The sequence below is a fragment of the Pleurodeles waltl genome, chromosome 5 (genome assembly GCF_031143425.1).
Source record: "Pleurodeles waltl isolate 20211129_DDA chromosome 5, aPleWal1.hap1.20221129, whole genome shotgun sequence".
In the NCBI taxonomy this organism is placed as follows: Eukaryota; Metazoa; Chordata; class Amphibia; order Caudata; family Salamandridae; genus Pleurodeles; species Pleurodeles waltl.
In genome coordinates, this window is record NC_090444.1 from 1,534,735,558 (window position 1) to 1,534,750,056 (window position 14,499).

At 43.4% G+C, this 14,499-nt stretch overlaps 1 protein-coding gene across 3 annotated transcripts in view; it reads right to left on the reverse strand.

The window, feature by feature from the left end:
• Positions 1-14,499, reverse strand: part of ARHGEF10 (Rho guanine nucleotide exchange factor 10) — a 949,815-nt gene that overhangs the window by 567,497 nt on the left and 367,819 nt on the right. For all 3 annotated transcript variants that reach the window (XM_069235817.1, XM_069235818.1, XM_069235819.1), the window contains 2 exons: positions 8,121-8,198; positions 7,799-7,978 (listed from right to left, as the gene is read on the reverse strand). In XM_069235817.1, the coding sequence (XP_069091918.1) occupies positions 7,799-7,978; positions 8,121-8,198 (258 nt within the window). The remainder of the gene's footprint in view (positions 1-7,798; positions 7,979-8,120; positions 8,199-14,499) is intronic.

Below are 14,499 nucleotides of genomic sequence, written 5' to 3' on the forward strand. Positions count from 1 at the left end.
GCGTGGGCTCCGTCTACGCACCAACGGGTCCTAAACACCTCTTCTTCCTACAAATCAATCGGCTTCTGACTGAGATAGGAGCATCTCGCTATGCAATAGGGGGTGACTGAAACATAGCTATAGACGCGGTACTGGACAGAATGGGACCCCTGGATGTAAGTAATAATGCAGACAGAGCCCTAGAGACTGACGTCCTTTCGGACAACGGCCTAGAGGATTATTGGAGGCTGACCCACCCGACAGAAAGAGAATTTACCTTCATCTCACCGGTACACAGCACCCAATCCCGTCTCAACTACTTTCTTCTATCCCACAACCTCTTGGCCCACACCCATGACAACAGCATATTAGAAGGCGGCCTCTCAGACCATTCCCCAATCAGGGTAGCCATCCAATTGGGACTAGTATCCCCGGGCCACAAACCCTGAAGATTAGGTAAGTTACAACTGCAAGACCACGTGGCCATCTTCGCCCAAGATAATCTAGGTACTGTTGAATCTAGCCGCATCATGTGGGGCGCAGCCAAGGCCTCGATAAGGGGACAACTCATGCGGAACACTGCACTGGTAAACAGAGACAGAAAAGAACAGCAGGCGGCACTAGAACTCGATATCCGTCGCCTCACTAGACAATACACCGCACACCCCGCCCTATCAGGACGCCGACATTTAGAGCGTGCCCAAATGGCCCTTAATGAGCTATATACTACCCAGGCCGAACATGCCCTACAGAGGTTACAAGGGAGACACTATGAACAGGGCGAGAAATCGGGGCGCTTGCTGGCAGCCCAGCTCCGCCAAAGAACAGCTGCTCTAGCTATCCCGGCCATCCATGCTTCCTCCGGGGAAATACTAACACACCCGCCAGCTATTGCAAAAGAATTTGCGTTGTTCTATAGCCGCCTTTACACGCCAGAAATAACATCCAGTCCGGCACAGACTACAGCCTTTTTAGAAGGCCTTGACTTACCCTCCCTGTCAGATGAGGGTCGCAGTCTCTTAGAAGGGGAAATAGGCAGACAGGAATTAGACAGAGTCATCTCCGACCTCCCCTACCACAAATCGACCGGAGTGGATGGATTCCCAGTGGAATTTTATAAATGGGTAGGGAAAAAGGCGATAGATATCCTACACAAGCCCCTAAATGAAGCTTGTTCAACATAGACACTAGGGGCCATATCCAATAATGCCACGATAGCCATCATACCAAAACCCGGGAGGGACCTCCTGCTGTGTGGCAGTTGTTGTCCCATATCTCTTCTAAATCGTGATATCAAAATTCTAGCAAGTGTCCTGGCAAATAGATTGCACAAAGTTATATTGTCCTTAATCCACCATACACAAGTGGGGTTTGTACCGGGCTGCACCTCTCGGAACCATTTGCGCACCTTATGCAATATCCTATGGACCTCGAGGGACTCACCGGAGACGGCGTTAGCCTTGTCCTTAGACACCGAAAAGGCGTTTGATTGCATAGAATGGCCCTATCTGTTTATGGCCTTGGAGAGATTTGGTCTGGGAGACAAATTTACCTCAATGGTGCGGCTACTTTACGACCAGCCCGTGGCAAAAGTCAATTGTGGGGGTTTCCTCTCAGACCCCTTCCCTATATGTAGAGGTACACAACAGGGTTGCCCCCTTCCCCCCCTCTTGTTCCTACTGGCAATGCAGCCTCTGGCCGCAGCTATTCGGTCCTCCCCCCTCATATCTGGCCTTATACTCCCTGAAGGTATATCCAAAATCTACCTATATGCCGATGATGTCCTATTAACTCTCACGGACCTAGAACGCTCCATACCAGCTCTATTGGAGGTCATCGACGGATTCGCAACTCTCTCCGGTTACCACATCAACTGGGACAAGAGCGAGGTGCCCCCCGTCTCGCAGGTAACTACAAAAGCAGCACTAGGTTTTCCATTTAGTTGGACGCCAACACACTTAAATACTTGGGAGTGCTAGTCGAACCGGGCCTGGTGCACATGGTGGCAGACAACATCGACCCCCTCATTGCATGGACGAAACTCGATTTTGCAAAATGGACCCAACTGGGCCTTTCCATGTGGGGTCGAGTACAGGCGGTCAGGATGGTCACGATACCCCGCTTCACCTATATTCTGGGACTCCTCCCCTTACAGGTGTCTCTTCACACGCTATGAAGCATAGATGCACTCATCAGATCATTTGTATGGGGCCCAATGCGACCACGACTATCGCCTGCCAAGCTCCTAGCCCGCCGCTCCCATGGGGGCATGGGACTTCCGTCGGTGGAACACTATTCATTAGCACTACAGCTATCACAACTGTCCCACACTTTGTCCAAAGTGCCTGACCCACCACAGTGGATCGCAGTGGAAAGGCAGCTGTTATCTGTGAATGAGGGACTTGGGGGACCTTACCGCGACGACCTCCCATCCGCCAACTCGGTGAACCCTATCTTAAAGGCAACCAGAGCAGCCTGGCGAAGGGTCCACCGATTGCTTGGGGTCCACCCCCTCATACACGCCCAGGCACCCCTGTGGCGCAATAGCAGACTTCGGATAGGTGGTGAAGTGCTCAATTGGCCACAGTGGAAGAGGGCTGGCATCCACACTCTCTCTCAGATCCTGGAAAACGACGTGCTCAAATCCTTCCCCAGGTTACGGGAGGAATTTGATCTCCAGCTGAGCCAAGAGTGGAGATACTTACAACTTAAGCACTGTATCTCACAGGGGACCGATGCTACCCGACGGGGGTCTCAGTCCTCACCCATAGTGGCCTATCTGCAGCAGTGGGGACACCATAGGGGTGTTATGGCAGGCCTTTATGACCTAATCACCCGACAGCTCTACTCCCAACCTCTCCTAGATAAGCTACGCTTACAAGGGCAAATCCAGTTACAACAGCCCTTAGACCCAGATGACTGGGAAGACATCCTAGAAGCATTGGACAGAGGTACCCGGGAGGCATGATTAAAGTTCTGCCTCTTTAAGGTCTTACACGACTGCCACTGGTCCCCAGCAAAATTGCATAGGACAGGGCTCCTCCCGCATGCAAAGTGTTGGAGATGTCCAGAGACATACTGTGACCTAAAACACATCTTAACTGACTGCCCAACGGTCCGACCACTGTGGGATGTTGTGAGCTCCACCCTGGCCGAATCTATGTTACTCCCGTCACCGCTCCCCCCCCCTTATACTTCTACAAGACACGACTTCCCTCCCAGACCTCTCCAGACCACACAAAAGATTGCTGCATGCAGCATTAGCCACTGCAAAAATCTGTATACTCCGTCACTGTCGGTCGGAGATTTCTTCATCCCCGGAAGAATGGATCATAGCCATGACCTGCACGGCCACGCATGAAAGAATCATCTACAACCTGAAAGACCAAGCTCAAATATTTACCCAGGAGTGGGCCCCCTTCCTCACTGGGGGACGATCGTAGATCACCCGAAACCATAAGCCCTCCTCTCCCACCCCCACTTTCCTCCTCCTCTCCTCCCCTTCCCTACTCCCCTCTTTTTTCTTTTCTCCATTCTTTTCCCTCCTCACTAGTCCCCCCTTCTTCCCTTCTTTCTCTTTTTTCTCTTTCCCAATATCACCAGAGACTCGATACTGGTCCCTCCTATTTCCTTTAGCAGACTCCTTTTGCAGACTCACCTTTCCGAGCAATTGGTAGGACACTTAGTAATAAGCTGGAACTGGCCGAGTGAAGACAAAAGATCTAAGCCCCAATCTCCTGATTGCGCGATTCCCTTGACAATGCACTACCCTAAGGTATACTACCGTTTTGACGCTATGACTCTCAAGGCAAAGATACCCGGCCTGGCACGGACGGCCCATGGTAAATGCGCCCTGTGACCTGTTCCCAATCCAGGTGTCGACACGGTACGGAGCCTACCCTCTACCTTCAGGGGGCCAGATGACTCAGTACTCATGCCCACGCCACCCGGCTGGCTTGCTTATTTGCTTATCTTCCCTACCTTCTTTTACTCTCACCCCGAGGGTCTTATAACACAACATTTTGTCTACTTCCCATCTCTTATCTCTTATCTCTATCTACACCTTTTCTTTTACCCGCTCCCTTTTCCCGTTTGACTTGATCAGCACAATATGTTTTTCAAACCACAATTGACAATATCCCATTGTCCTATCTGTTCTCCCAGTTCTCTGATTTATTGTATACAATTGTTTACAAGTACTGGGACTTCGATCCCATTTGGGTTTTGTACTGTATTGCAGTGTTCACAATAAAACCTTAAAAAAATAAATACAAAAAAATCAAGTGGGAAGCTGCACTTTTGTGAGCAGAAAGGGTGTGGTGGGTTATAATGTTAAATAGCTGAAGCCAGGGCGGATGTCTGGTGCCTCTGACCTTTCTCTTATTACAGTTGTGAGGCAGATTTTGAATTGACTAACTGAAGACTGAAAATACAAGATACTTTTTCAACACATTGCTCAGGCTGAGAAAGTTGTAGAAGAGGAATATAACAACATCTGGAAATATTTACAATAAAGTTTGTGTCCTTCCTGGCTCATGACTCATAAACCCTATCTCAGAGTCCCTAATATCAGGTTTGACACCCCTTGTCCCGCACATCTTGGTCTAGAACTTTAGGTATATCAATATATTATCTATCATACTGAACCATCTCCAACTTGGATGAAACTAGTGTTCAACACTTTTTTAAAGATTAAATGATGAAATGGCTAGGCAACTGGAAAGCAGATAACTTTTTTTCTGAGACAATGGAGCTGCTCTGAGGCTTTGGAACTGATGTGGGCAAGAAATAGTTTTATATTTGTGCTGATTTACTGATCATGAAGCAAAATTGGTTGTGCTGGACATTAGGCAACTTCTTAATTATACAGAGTTGGTTGTGTCCTCAAAATCACATACCAATTTAGTTATTTTAGTTATTTTAAGTACCTGCTACTCATTTGAAAGAGCTCTCTGGTTGAGTTTTCAGCCGCTCGAATTATACCAGTGAAATATATCGTTTTTTCAGATTTAATCAAATTTTTATAATAAAGAATCAGCTGCCTATATTTAACGTTTTCCTCCAGGGAGTAAGAAGCTCTCCAGACCTTTTCCTGTCTTCTGCACTTTTTCTTAGTATCTCTGGGCCATAGACCGGGATCTAATTGTTTTCAACTTGCTTAAAGGGACACGTTTGTTTATAGCAGTGCGAAGCATAAGTGGCAGTGGCACCATTAACCTTACTAGAGAGAAAAGGTGTTGAGGTCACCAGGTTAGTCTTCAAATCAGTAAGATTCGTCCTACCCCATGCTGGCACCACATTAGTTTGGGGCATGATGGGGGCCGGAGGCAGGTTTAGAAAACCTTAGAGGAAAATGAAAGTGTAGAATTTTGTGGTCAGACCAAATGACTTCCGGACAGTCATTCACTTCAAAACCGGCAGTATTAGAAAAGATGCCATCCAGCATATGACTAGCAGTATGCGTCCGAATATTTACCCATTGTTTCAGACCAAAGTCAGGAAGTTATCACACAGAGCATTGTGTCACTGTTACTACTCTCCGCAAGATGGGAATTGAAGTTTCCCAGTACCGTAAGGTTTCCAAGGGAGACACTTCTTTCTAAGAAGTTGACAAGGGACTCAAGAAAGCTGGATTTAGGACAAGGGCCTATAGAGCAGTATTTCGTAAAGTGTGGTATGCTGGTTTGCTTTGCATCAGAGAGAGTGCTCCAAAGTCAGAAATGACTGCTGGTTTAAGTAGGAAAAGTAAAAAAGTCTTTATAGACAACTGCTAAACCTCCCCCTCGTTTGTGGTTTTAGTGATTTGGAAAGTGCTGAATACTTAAGGTATCAAAGGACTCATAATTTGGCATATGATATAAATATTTGCAAAGGCAGTGGTATGGTAATGGATCTAAACATATTAAGGGAGCAGTCTATTTCTGAACTTGGGGGGGGGAGCTATCTCACTGGATGCATGCGGACTCACAGATCCAAAATTAACCAGTAATTTCTTAATTTTATCTTCACAAAAATCTGAAACTTTAGAAGAAGGCAACATCTCGAGATTGCAAGAATTAGGTTGCAAGATGAATTTAGCAAAATTCAAAAATTAATGCAGAGCATTCTTTGCCATATGTTTTGTGCAAAAAATTGGACTGAGCAGAATAGGGGGATATATGCGTATATGCTTGTACTCTAAAGCATCTTTGTTGCTCCATTTTTTCCAGCTGTTCACAGACCCTTCTTTCTCTGGCAAGGTCTGAAGAAAACCAGGGGGATCGATGGTCAATGTTTGTGCTAACATCCACCCAGCCAATTTCAGGAAGGGAAGGAGGATTCTAAGCAGCTGACTGCAACTGGGAGGATAAAGGAAGTCAAAAAAACTACTAAATGGGGCCAGAAATGGGGAACCTCCAGAATGGATGGGGTAAAGGCTGTACTGATACCCCACATGCCGCCACTGGCACCTGATACACCATCTTGGAAGAGGTGCCGTGATGGCTGGTATTGCACCGAGGGCCCGACAGCTGTGGAATGGGCAGTGCTGGGCCAGCCGTGGAGATTGTCTGATTCTCGGCTCTGGAGCCTAACTTCATCATGGGCTTCCACAACCTAAAGACAATACATTTTCAGCTATATTCATCTCCTCTGCTGACCTTCTCAGCCAGCAAAGGAGAATATGTCAAAAATAGATATAGATGGGCATAACACTTTCTTCACTTAAGGAAAGGGACAATTCACAGTAGTCTAATAAGAAGCAGTTTAATTTTGAGACTAAGGGCTGCTATCTTAGAATCATTCTCAGAAAAATATATGTAGGTTCACAAGCTGAAGCAAGGTCAACTAAATTATCAACCTATATGACACAGATACCATTGACAATTAATTTCTGCATAGTTTTATGGAGGTCATCTCTTCTATAAACCATATGAGAAATATATCTAAGTACAGGAAAATGCCATTTTGTAAATCACAACATCAGCGCCCAAATTCTGCTCATGTGAACATGTTGTTCCATGTTACACATCCATTCTAGTTCTGCTGCTACTACTATTGCTAGGTCTATGCAAGCTATAGTAACTGTTTGATTTCAGATGTTAACTCTTGCTCCGAACCTATCATCTTCATTTGATCTATGGCTTGTTTCATGTACAACAATTTGTTTTGATTGATAATGGCTCACTTTCCTGGAAAGTGCTCTGGCTTCTCCCTTCGAGAATAATAATAACAATATAGAAACAAGTATTGAAGTTCCTGTCACATAATAATCCTCGATTTATACAATCTGAATCTTATTGCATTAAGAGTATTTGGTTAGCTAGGCTTAAGAAGACCCTCCTTGGAGCATTCTTCCTGCTTTCCGTAAGCATGCCTGGTAAGGATCGCATGAAGCTAGTTAAGCACTTGATGCTTGTAGACTAGGGCAGCAAAAACATGGCCTAGTCATTCAGACTTTACATTATTTTGATTATAAATATTATACATTAAGAAGTATTTTTCTATGTAATACATTTTAGAGTCTATTCATAGGTAAATGTCAAAACTTCACAAAATGCGCACATTGTTTAAAGGCCTATTTTGAAGGATGCAAGGAAAACAACGTGAAGGAGCTGTCGGGCAGCGGTTTTTAAATATTTCTACGAGGCAAACAATAGGACTGCACGCTTACATGTAGATGTTGGTGTGCCCTTTTAATTTAGTTATTTGTTTTTAAAGAATTTCTGTCATTTTGAAAATATCGTATCACGTTTGCATTCGGGGAATAAAGAGAACATTTTATAAAAACACTTCTCATCTTGGCATATTCATAGTCATCCAATTCCATGCATGTACTTACAGAGGCCACAAAAACATCACCAATCATTTCAACTGAGTCCCACTCTGACACACGGCTAGCCAGGGCTATCTGGAAAAGTGAATGACACTGAAGAATCTCCTTAATTCGGTTGAAGACCATTTTAAGTTTTCTCTCACTTAATAACTTTGGTTCCATTTCTGAAAGTGGCCTTTCATATTCCTGAAAATCAGGGGAAAAATAGAAACATTTCATACGAAGTCTTTTAGATGCAAAAAGTTTATGCTGGATAAGAATTATATATAACATACATTTTTACGTTTTTCTGCAGACAAAATGTTACTGTCATCAAATGTACAAATACCTCCAAAATTCTCTTCAGAGCATCCACATAGTTCTTTTCACTCTCCACAATGGATCCAAGAATGTACCTTCTTACAACCTGTTTGGATTTAAGAGAAAAGTCAGTGTCATATACGAATAACTAATGGATATGAATTTAATTGTGATTGGAGAAATACATCTTCATTGAAGTGAGGTTAGGCACTACCTTTGTATTTATGAAACCGATATGCAATATCGTGTTTCAAAATAGTTAGCTGGCTCGTATAATTCTGGCAAAGACAGGCAAAGCACCCATTGTGAATGTGCTGCCTTGGGAGCACAAGGAGAACGTTTGCAGAATTGGCGGTGACAGAACTTTCTGCAACTAAACGCCGCAAAAACTGTGGTCGTACTTTTTGTTCTGGCATCAATGGTGTTGCCATCCTCACAAATAGTTCTTCTAATTTCAAATGGGATGCTATATTCTATTATAGCAAGCCTCCTTATCTGGCAGAAGACATCTCAGTTGTTGGCCTGGCAGGTCTCAGATGCAGTTCGAAGCAAGTAAATACAGAACTAAGGACTGGGAACCCAAAGCATCCCAGGCAAATTTTGGCAGACCACCCCCCATGGTGCGCACAGAGCATGCTTGACGACTACAATGAGGCGTGGAGGATCAACCCCTCAAGAAAATTTGGGAAAAAAATTGAAAAAAGTGGTGCATTCTACAACACATTGTTCATTATTTATTCAACTTCATTAGTTTTTAAAACATAGTAAATAATGACCTCACAGTGCTGCAGGATACGGCAATCTTTATTGAGGTTCTTCAATGATTTCCTCACCACCACCCTCTAACAGTGCCTCTCATCTCCCCATTGCCTCTCTCTCACATGTATTTTTTTTTTATATATTTCCTTTCTTACCAGCGTAGGGTGTGGGAGCATTTTACATCACACACTCAGAGACAATGAATCATATGTGTGTAAATCAGTGTATAGAAAATGTTGCCAAAGGGGACTTCAAGGTGTAGGATTCACATGTTATCCATACTAGTAGGATTTTTTTTTTTAACAGTGCTTGGTCTGAGGGAACATAAACTCAGGATTCCGAACATAACACTATGGTTAGGGTTGACTTTACTAATAACAATTTATTTCCAAACAAAACCTTTTTAGCAAAATTGGTATGATCAAGGACTGAGGAGAAAAAACATAACTTCTTAACCTGTAACATGCAGTTAGCATGCAGCTCTTTGATGGCAAATCATAGTTCGCTGTGGTATATTATGACTGTAACTTATGAACTGCACCGTAACAAAAGGAGCTCTGGGACAATAGCTGTATCCCACTGAGCTATGCACATAAAATACTGTTTTGTGATCTGAGTAGTACACATTTTTCGCAGGAGGCATATTAAACCACAATTCTACTGAAGATGAGTCAGAATTGCTACTAGACAAAACCCCATCTCTCTCCAGCAGGCATATTAGTCACCATAGTTATCTTGGCACTTTTATTGTTGCCTGAAAACTGTTGGATATACAAGGAACTCTGCAGTGCTTTTAAAACTGTGGCACTGCTACAAAACTGGCCCCAGTAACAAAAGAGGCCCCCACACTCTTTCGTCCTCCTGGGGAAATGCTCATTGCCTGGTATGTCCCGTCCAACCTTGGCTACTACAGCCTGCAATTCCCAACCTGTTGACATCCTAAAGACACCCACCTAAAATGAATTTCCTCTGCTAGTTCGTAAGTTAATATTTGTTGTAGAAGTTTCAGCTAAGCATGTGCGGTTAGATTACCCTGAAGTCTCACCTAATTGCATTATCTTCTGGTTTTCCACAGTTTATCCCAATGTGAAACTGAATTCCACTTAAAGGAGCCTAATTCCTTGCACTCCATGAGTGCTGCACACAAATATTAATTCAAATATATTACACTTCTGTCTCCCATTTAAGCCTTTCTCTCTGCAATGATATAGAGAAAGTTGAGATGGGCAAGACATAAGAATAACGGGGAGAGCTGAGACAAAGGTCTTGCTTGGCTCTAAGAGCCTGTGCACGAGCTGAGCTATAAAAATGTGTGGCATGTAATGCATGCAGCAAACATTGTATACAAATATGATAGTCTCTTCAAAATTCATAAAGTGAAGTTCTTCAAAATGCAGAAGCATTTCACCTTATTATATTAAGTCAATGTACTGTGAAGATTTATAAAACGTATCTGAGCTTCTTGTAGCTTAACATTGCTAGGATATAATTGTAAGTCTATTTAGGACCTTGATTGCTTAATGTAATTTGGCAACACTGTACAACTCACACGGTTGGAAGACTACCAAAACTAATTGGTTTTAATATAGCCCCCGTAGCAGGCTATGCAGACCATTAGAGGCCCACTCCAGCGTTGAAGGCCTGAGCCAAAGGCGAGGGCCTTTAAAAAGGGAGCGGGACTTTAATGTCAGTATAGCCTAGCTACGGAGGGCTTTAAGGCTATTAGAAAGTTGTGCCACTAGAGGGCAGAATGTTCTAATGAATAAAACAAAAGCCTCATGAAGCCCGATGAGATTGGAATCTCCTCGGGCCTTGCTGTGAACGAAAAATTGGAATGTTGGAGCTTCGGGCTTCTACCAGCCATTAGAAGTCTGGAGCACTCTATTGTCTTAAATGGAGCTCCCAACATTCCAACGTTCTAATAATTGTTCTTAGGAATTCTTTATTGTTTAATACTGATAGTCATCCACACAAAGGCTGATGTGTGATTGTTCTTCAGATTTTCCATTCAGGCTTCCAGAACTCTATGTTAAATAAATATCCAGTTCCGACCTGAATATTTTCTACTGGCTCAAATTGTGTCTTTACTAGGTGCTCCACTGAATTCTTTGCCTGCTCTGACTTTTAGGGCTGTTTTATTTAACATGTTGCCTTTTGTACCGCTGTTCTGTACATGGTATCTACATCATAAAGTCGCTGAACAATAGGAGAGCGAGGTGGATCTTAGTCTATCTTCTCAGTGTCTTTCCCTTTTGGGGGGTGATGTAAGGAATCAATTTCCGGACATGATGTTGAGGCTTCCTGGAAAGTCTTGATTGGTTTGCTTACATGAGTAGGAGATCTCTGGCTCATCTTTATCCTTCTCTGATTTGTAGTAGTAAAACACAAGTTTATTAGTTAATTAAAACCATACAACTTTCCTTCCACATAAACATTTAACAGAACAATTTTAGTGCAAAAAGGCAATTACAGTTCTTTAGCTTTAGGTGAAGTGGTTAGTGAGTTTTTCTTCTATATACAGATTTTAAGAAAGGAACATACTGGTGCTATGAGTATTAATAATGAGACAACAGAACAATCTTTTTTTTATTTTTTTTATGTAAAATGAATACAACGCCGGATAAAATCCTATGTTTAAAATGAAAAGCTATATGAGATATCGTTCCCCCGAGATATTTAACGAAAACAGTGGCAGACAACGGAGACATTGGTAAAAATAAGACAAAGTGGGGGGAGGCCTTCCATCAATTTTATCTACCCCTACTTACGTCTGATTGTTGAAGCCGGACTTTATTATGACACGAGCTAAGCAACTCTGTGAACTACATAGGAGCCTTCCCTTCTTTAGGATATACGAAGCAGATTATATGAATTTCGCTATCGTTTCCGCCCTCCCTCTATCTGGACATTTCGAGAGGACGTGGTTTTATGAGTGAAAATTTCCAGAAATTGAACCAGCCTAATGTTCAATATAGTATTTTGAGGGTTAAAGGCTGCAATTAGTGCTTGTCTGCAAGATCTAATTCTTAAGACGTTAAATTCTTTTTTCAGCAAGAGTCTCCTTTCGGCCGCCAGGGCTGGACAAATGCAGACCACATTCATCAGGTTTTCATCTGCTAGATGGCAGAGACGGCACTCCTGGGAGTCTGCTTGCCGCTCCTTCATCCATTTTGGCATGAGGTCTAAGGTAGGGACCTCACCCAGCCTAAGTCTGAGAAAGGATTGCTTGATTTTCCGTGAGTACGGGCCCGCCATAAGTGGTGATTCTTTAAATGTTTTGTAGGAGTTAAGGATCAACCAACTATGTCCCCTTTGGGACAATGAGGTCTTGTCTTCTAGCCGGCTCTGTAATTTACTCGCTTTATTCACTACTTTATTGAAAATGGGGATGGGTAAGGCCCTGTTCCATATCTCATCTAATTTCAGAAGACTCTTACTCTCTTCTAGGAATTTTATGTAGTTGGAGTTCCCTCTTTCTAGGATAATTTCCTGCCAGACTAGATTGGCTAAAGACCCCTTTGAAGCGCGGCTCAATTTGTAGCAGCATTTAATGTATGCCGCCGGTCGGGCTAACGACTGTTTGACCAGCATGAATTCCAGTCTGACCTGGGCTGGCGATGCACGCCCAGGTAGCCGAAAAACAAGTTTATAGGTTTTTATCAGAAGCTTTTCCAGAAGACCTACTTCCATCCCCCTCATTATTTCGGTCCCATAGGTGATAGTTGGAAGAAGCTTCGCTCTCATTACAGCTGTTAATGGGTTCAGAGCATGACCACAGATTGAATTTGCTAGCTTACAAAAGGCGTAAGTAAGGGCCTGCGTTTTGTTTTTTATTGCTTCTTTTTGTGCCGTGTAATTACCTCTAGCATCCACCACCAATCCTAGGTATCTGTATGATGTTACTTCCTCTAGGGTTTTCCCATTCATATGCCATTTACCTTGGGTGGATGGCCTGCGGTTTAAGGTAATCATTTTAGATTTTTTATGATTAATTTCTAAATCATTGGAGCCTGAGTATTCTTCTAATGCCTTTAACAATTTCTGCATTCCTATTCTGGTATTACTGATTAGTAATAGGTCATCTGCATATAGTAGGTTGGATACTTGTTGGCCGCCCAGTGAGGGAGAGTGGGATGAGTGACCATTTAACTTGGTGGGGAGGTCTGCTATGTACAGGTTAAAGAGTGTTGGGGCCAATACACAGCCTTGCTTCACCCCCACTGTTGTTTTGACTGCCCTGGATAGGTGAGAGCCATCCCCAAGTTTAACCTTCACCCAAGTATCAGAGTATATCATTATGATGGCATTAAAAATAGAATGTGGCAGCCCCCACTGAAGTAGTTTGGCCCACAATTTACCGCGGGAGACACAGTCAAAAGCAGCTTTAAAATCAACAAAACATAAATAGGTTGGAGTCCCCTTTGTTTTTGCTCTGTTTATAATCAAGCCTAGCCCCATAAGATTTGTTAATGTTCCTTGGTGCTTGGTGAACCCGGTTTGATTGAAGGGTAGAATATTGTTATCTGTGATCCAGGCTTCTAGATGTTTTAGCACACAGCAGGAAAAGTATTTTAGGTCAACGTCTAAAAGAGAGATTAGTCTGTAGTTGCTTGGGGAGAGCACGCACCCACCCTTATATATGGGGTGGATTACTGAGCCTTTCCAGGATGCCGGGACGTTGCCTGTTGTGATCACGTCATTAAACATTGCTGCCAGGAAATTGGCCCATCTTTCTGTTTCTTGTTTAAATAGTGCTTGCGGTAAGCCATTGGGGCCGGGAGCGCAGTCTATTCGTGACTTCCCAATGATTTTTAGTAATTCTGGTGCCGTAAATTTCAAAGGTTCCGGGATGTTGGGATCCCAGCTAATCATGTGCGACTGAATTTGAGGGCCTTCTTCGATGATCCGTTCTTTTAGATGGGACTTTAAATGGGCTACCCATACTTCCTCTGTTATGTTTGCGTTATTGCCTGCTTTTGCGCCATTGTCTATTATATTGATGATTTTCCAAAATCTTTTGGAATCAGATGTTTTAGTCGCAAAATGTAGTTTGGCCCACAGGACCTCTTTTTGGGCTTTTTTAAAGGTCCATAGATCCCTTTTGTACAATTTCCTTTGCTCTTTCAGGGCAGTTAGTATTGATACATTATCTGGGGATTTACGTAGAGACCTTAGTAGTTTCCCTACAGCTGCTTTCCTTTTGCGCACTTGCAGCGGTAGAAGTGAACTTTGGCGATGATTCAATTGCGCTCCCTTTCTTGTGTTACATAAGGAATCTTTTTTAGTGAGATCTAGGGCAAAGTTCTCCCAGACTGTTGTCAGCTTTGACCCACTTGTGGTATTTGATTCTAGTTTTCGTAGGGCCTCTTCTGCCTGGGTTTTGATGGTGTCTGAGGACCATTTGAGTCGCTTTAGATTTTCGGTGCCTAGTGTCCCGTTTAGGGCTGCCACTTTCTCCGGTTTTTGCGGTGATGCACAGATCCCCAATACCTGTGGCTTATGGTCGCTTTCCGTGCGGTCTATGATGGTGAAGGTGTTTACTAACTTATATAAAGCAGGGGACACTAAAGTGTAGTCTAGATAGGAGACTGATTTCCCGGAGAATCTTGTCCATGCCGGTGGGATATCGGGGCATTTCCGTCCGTTTA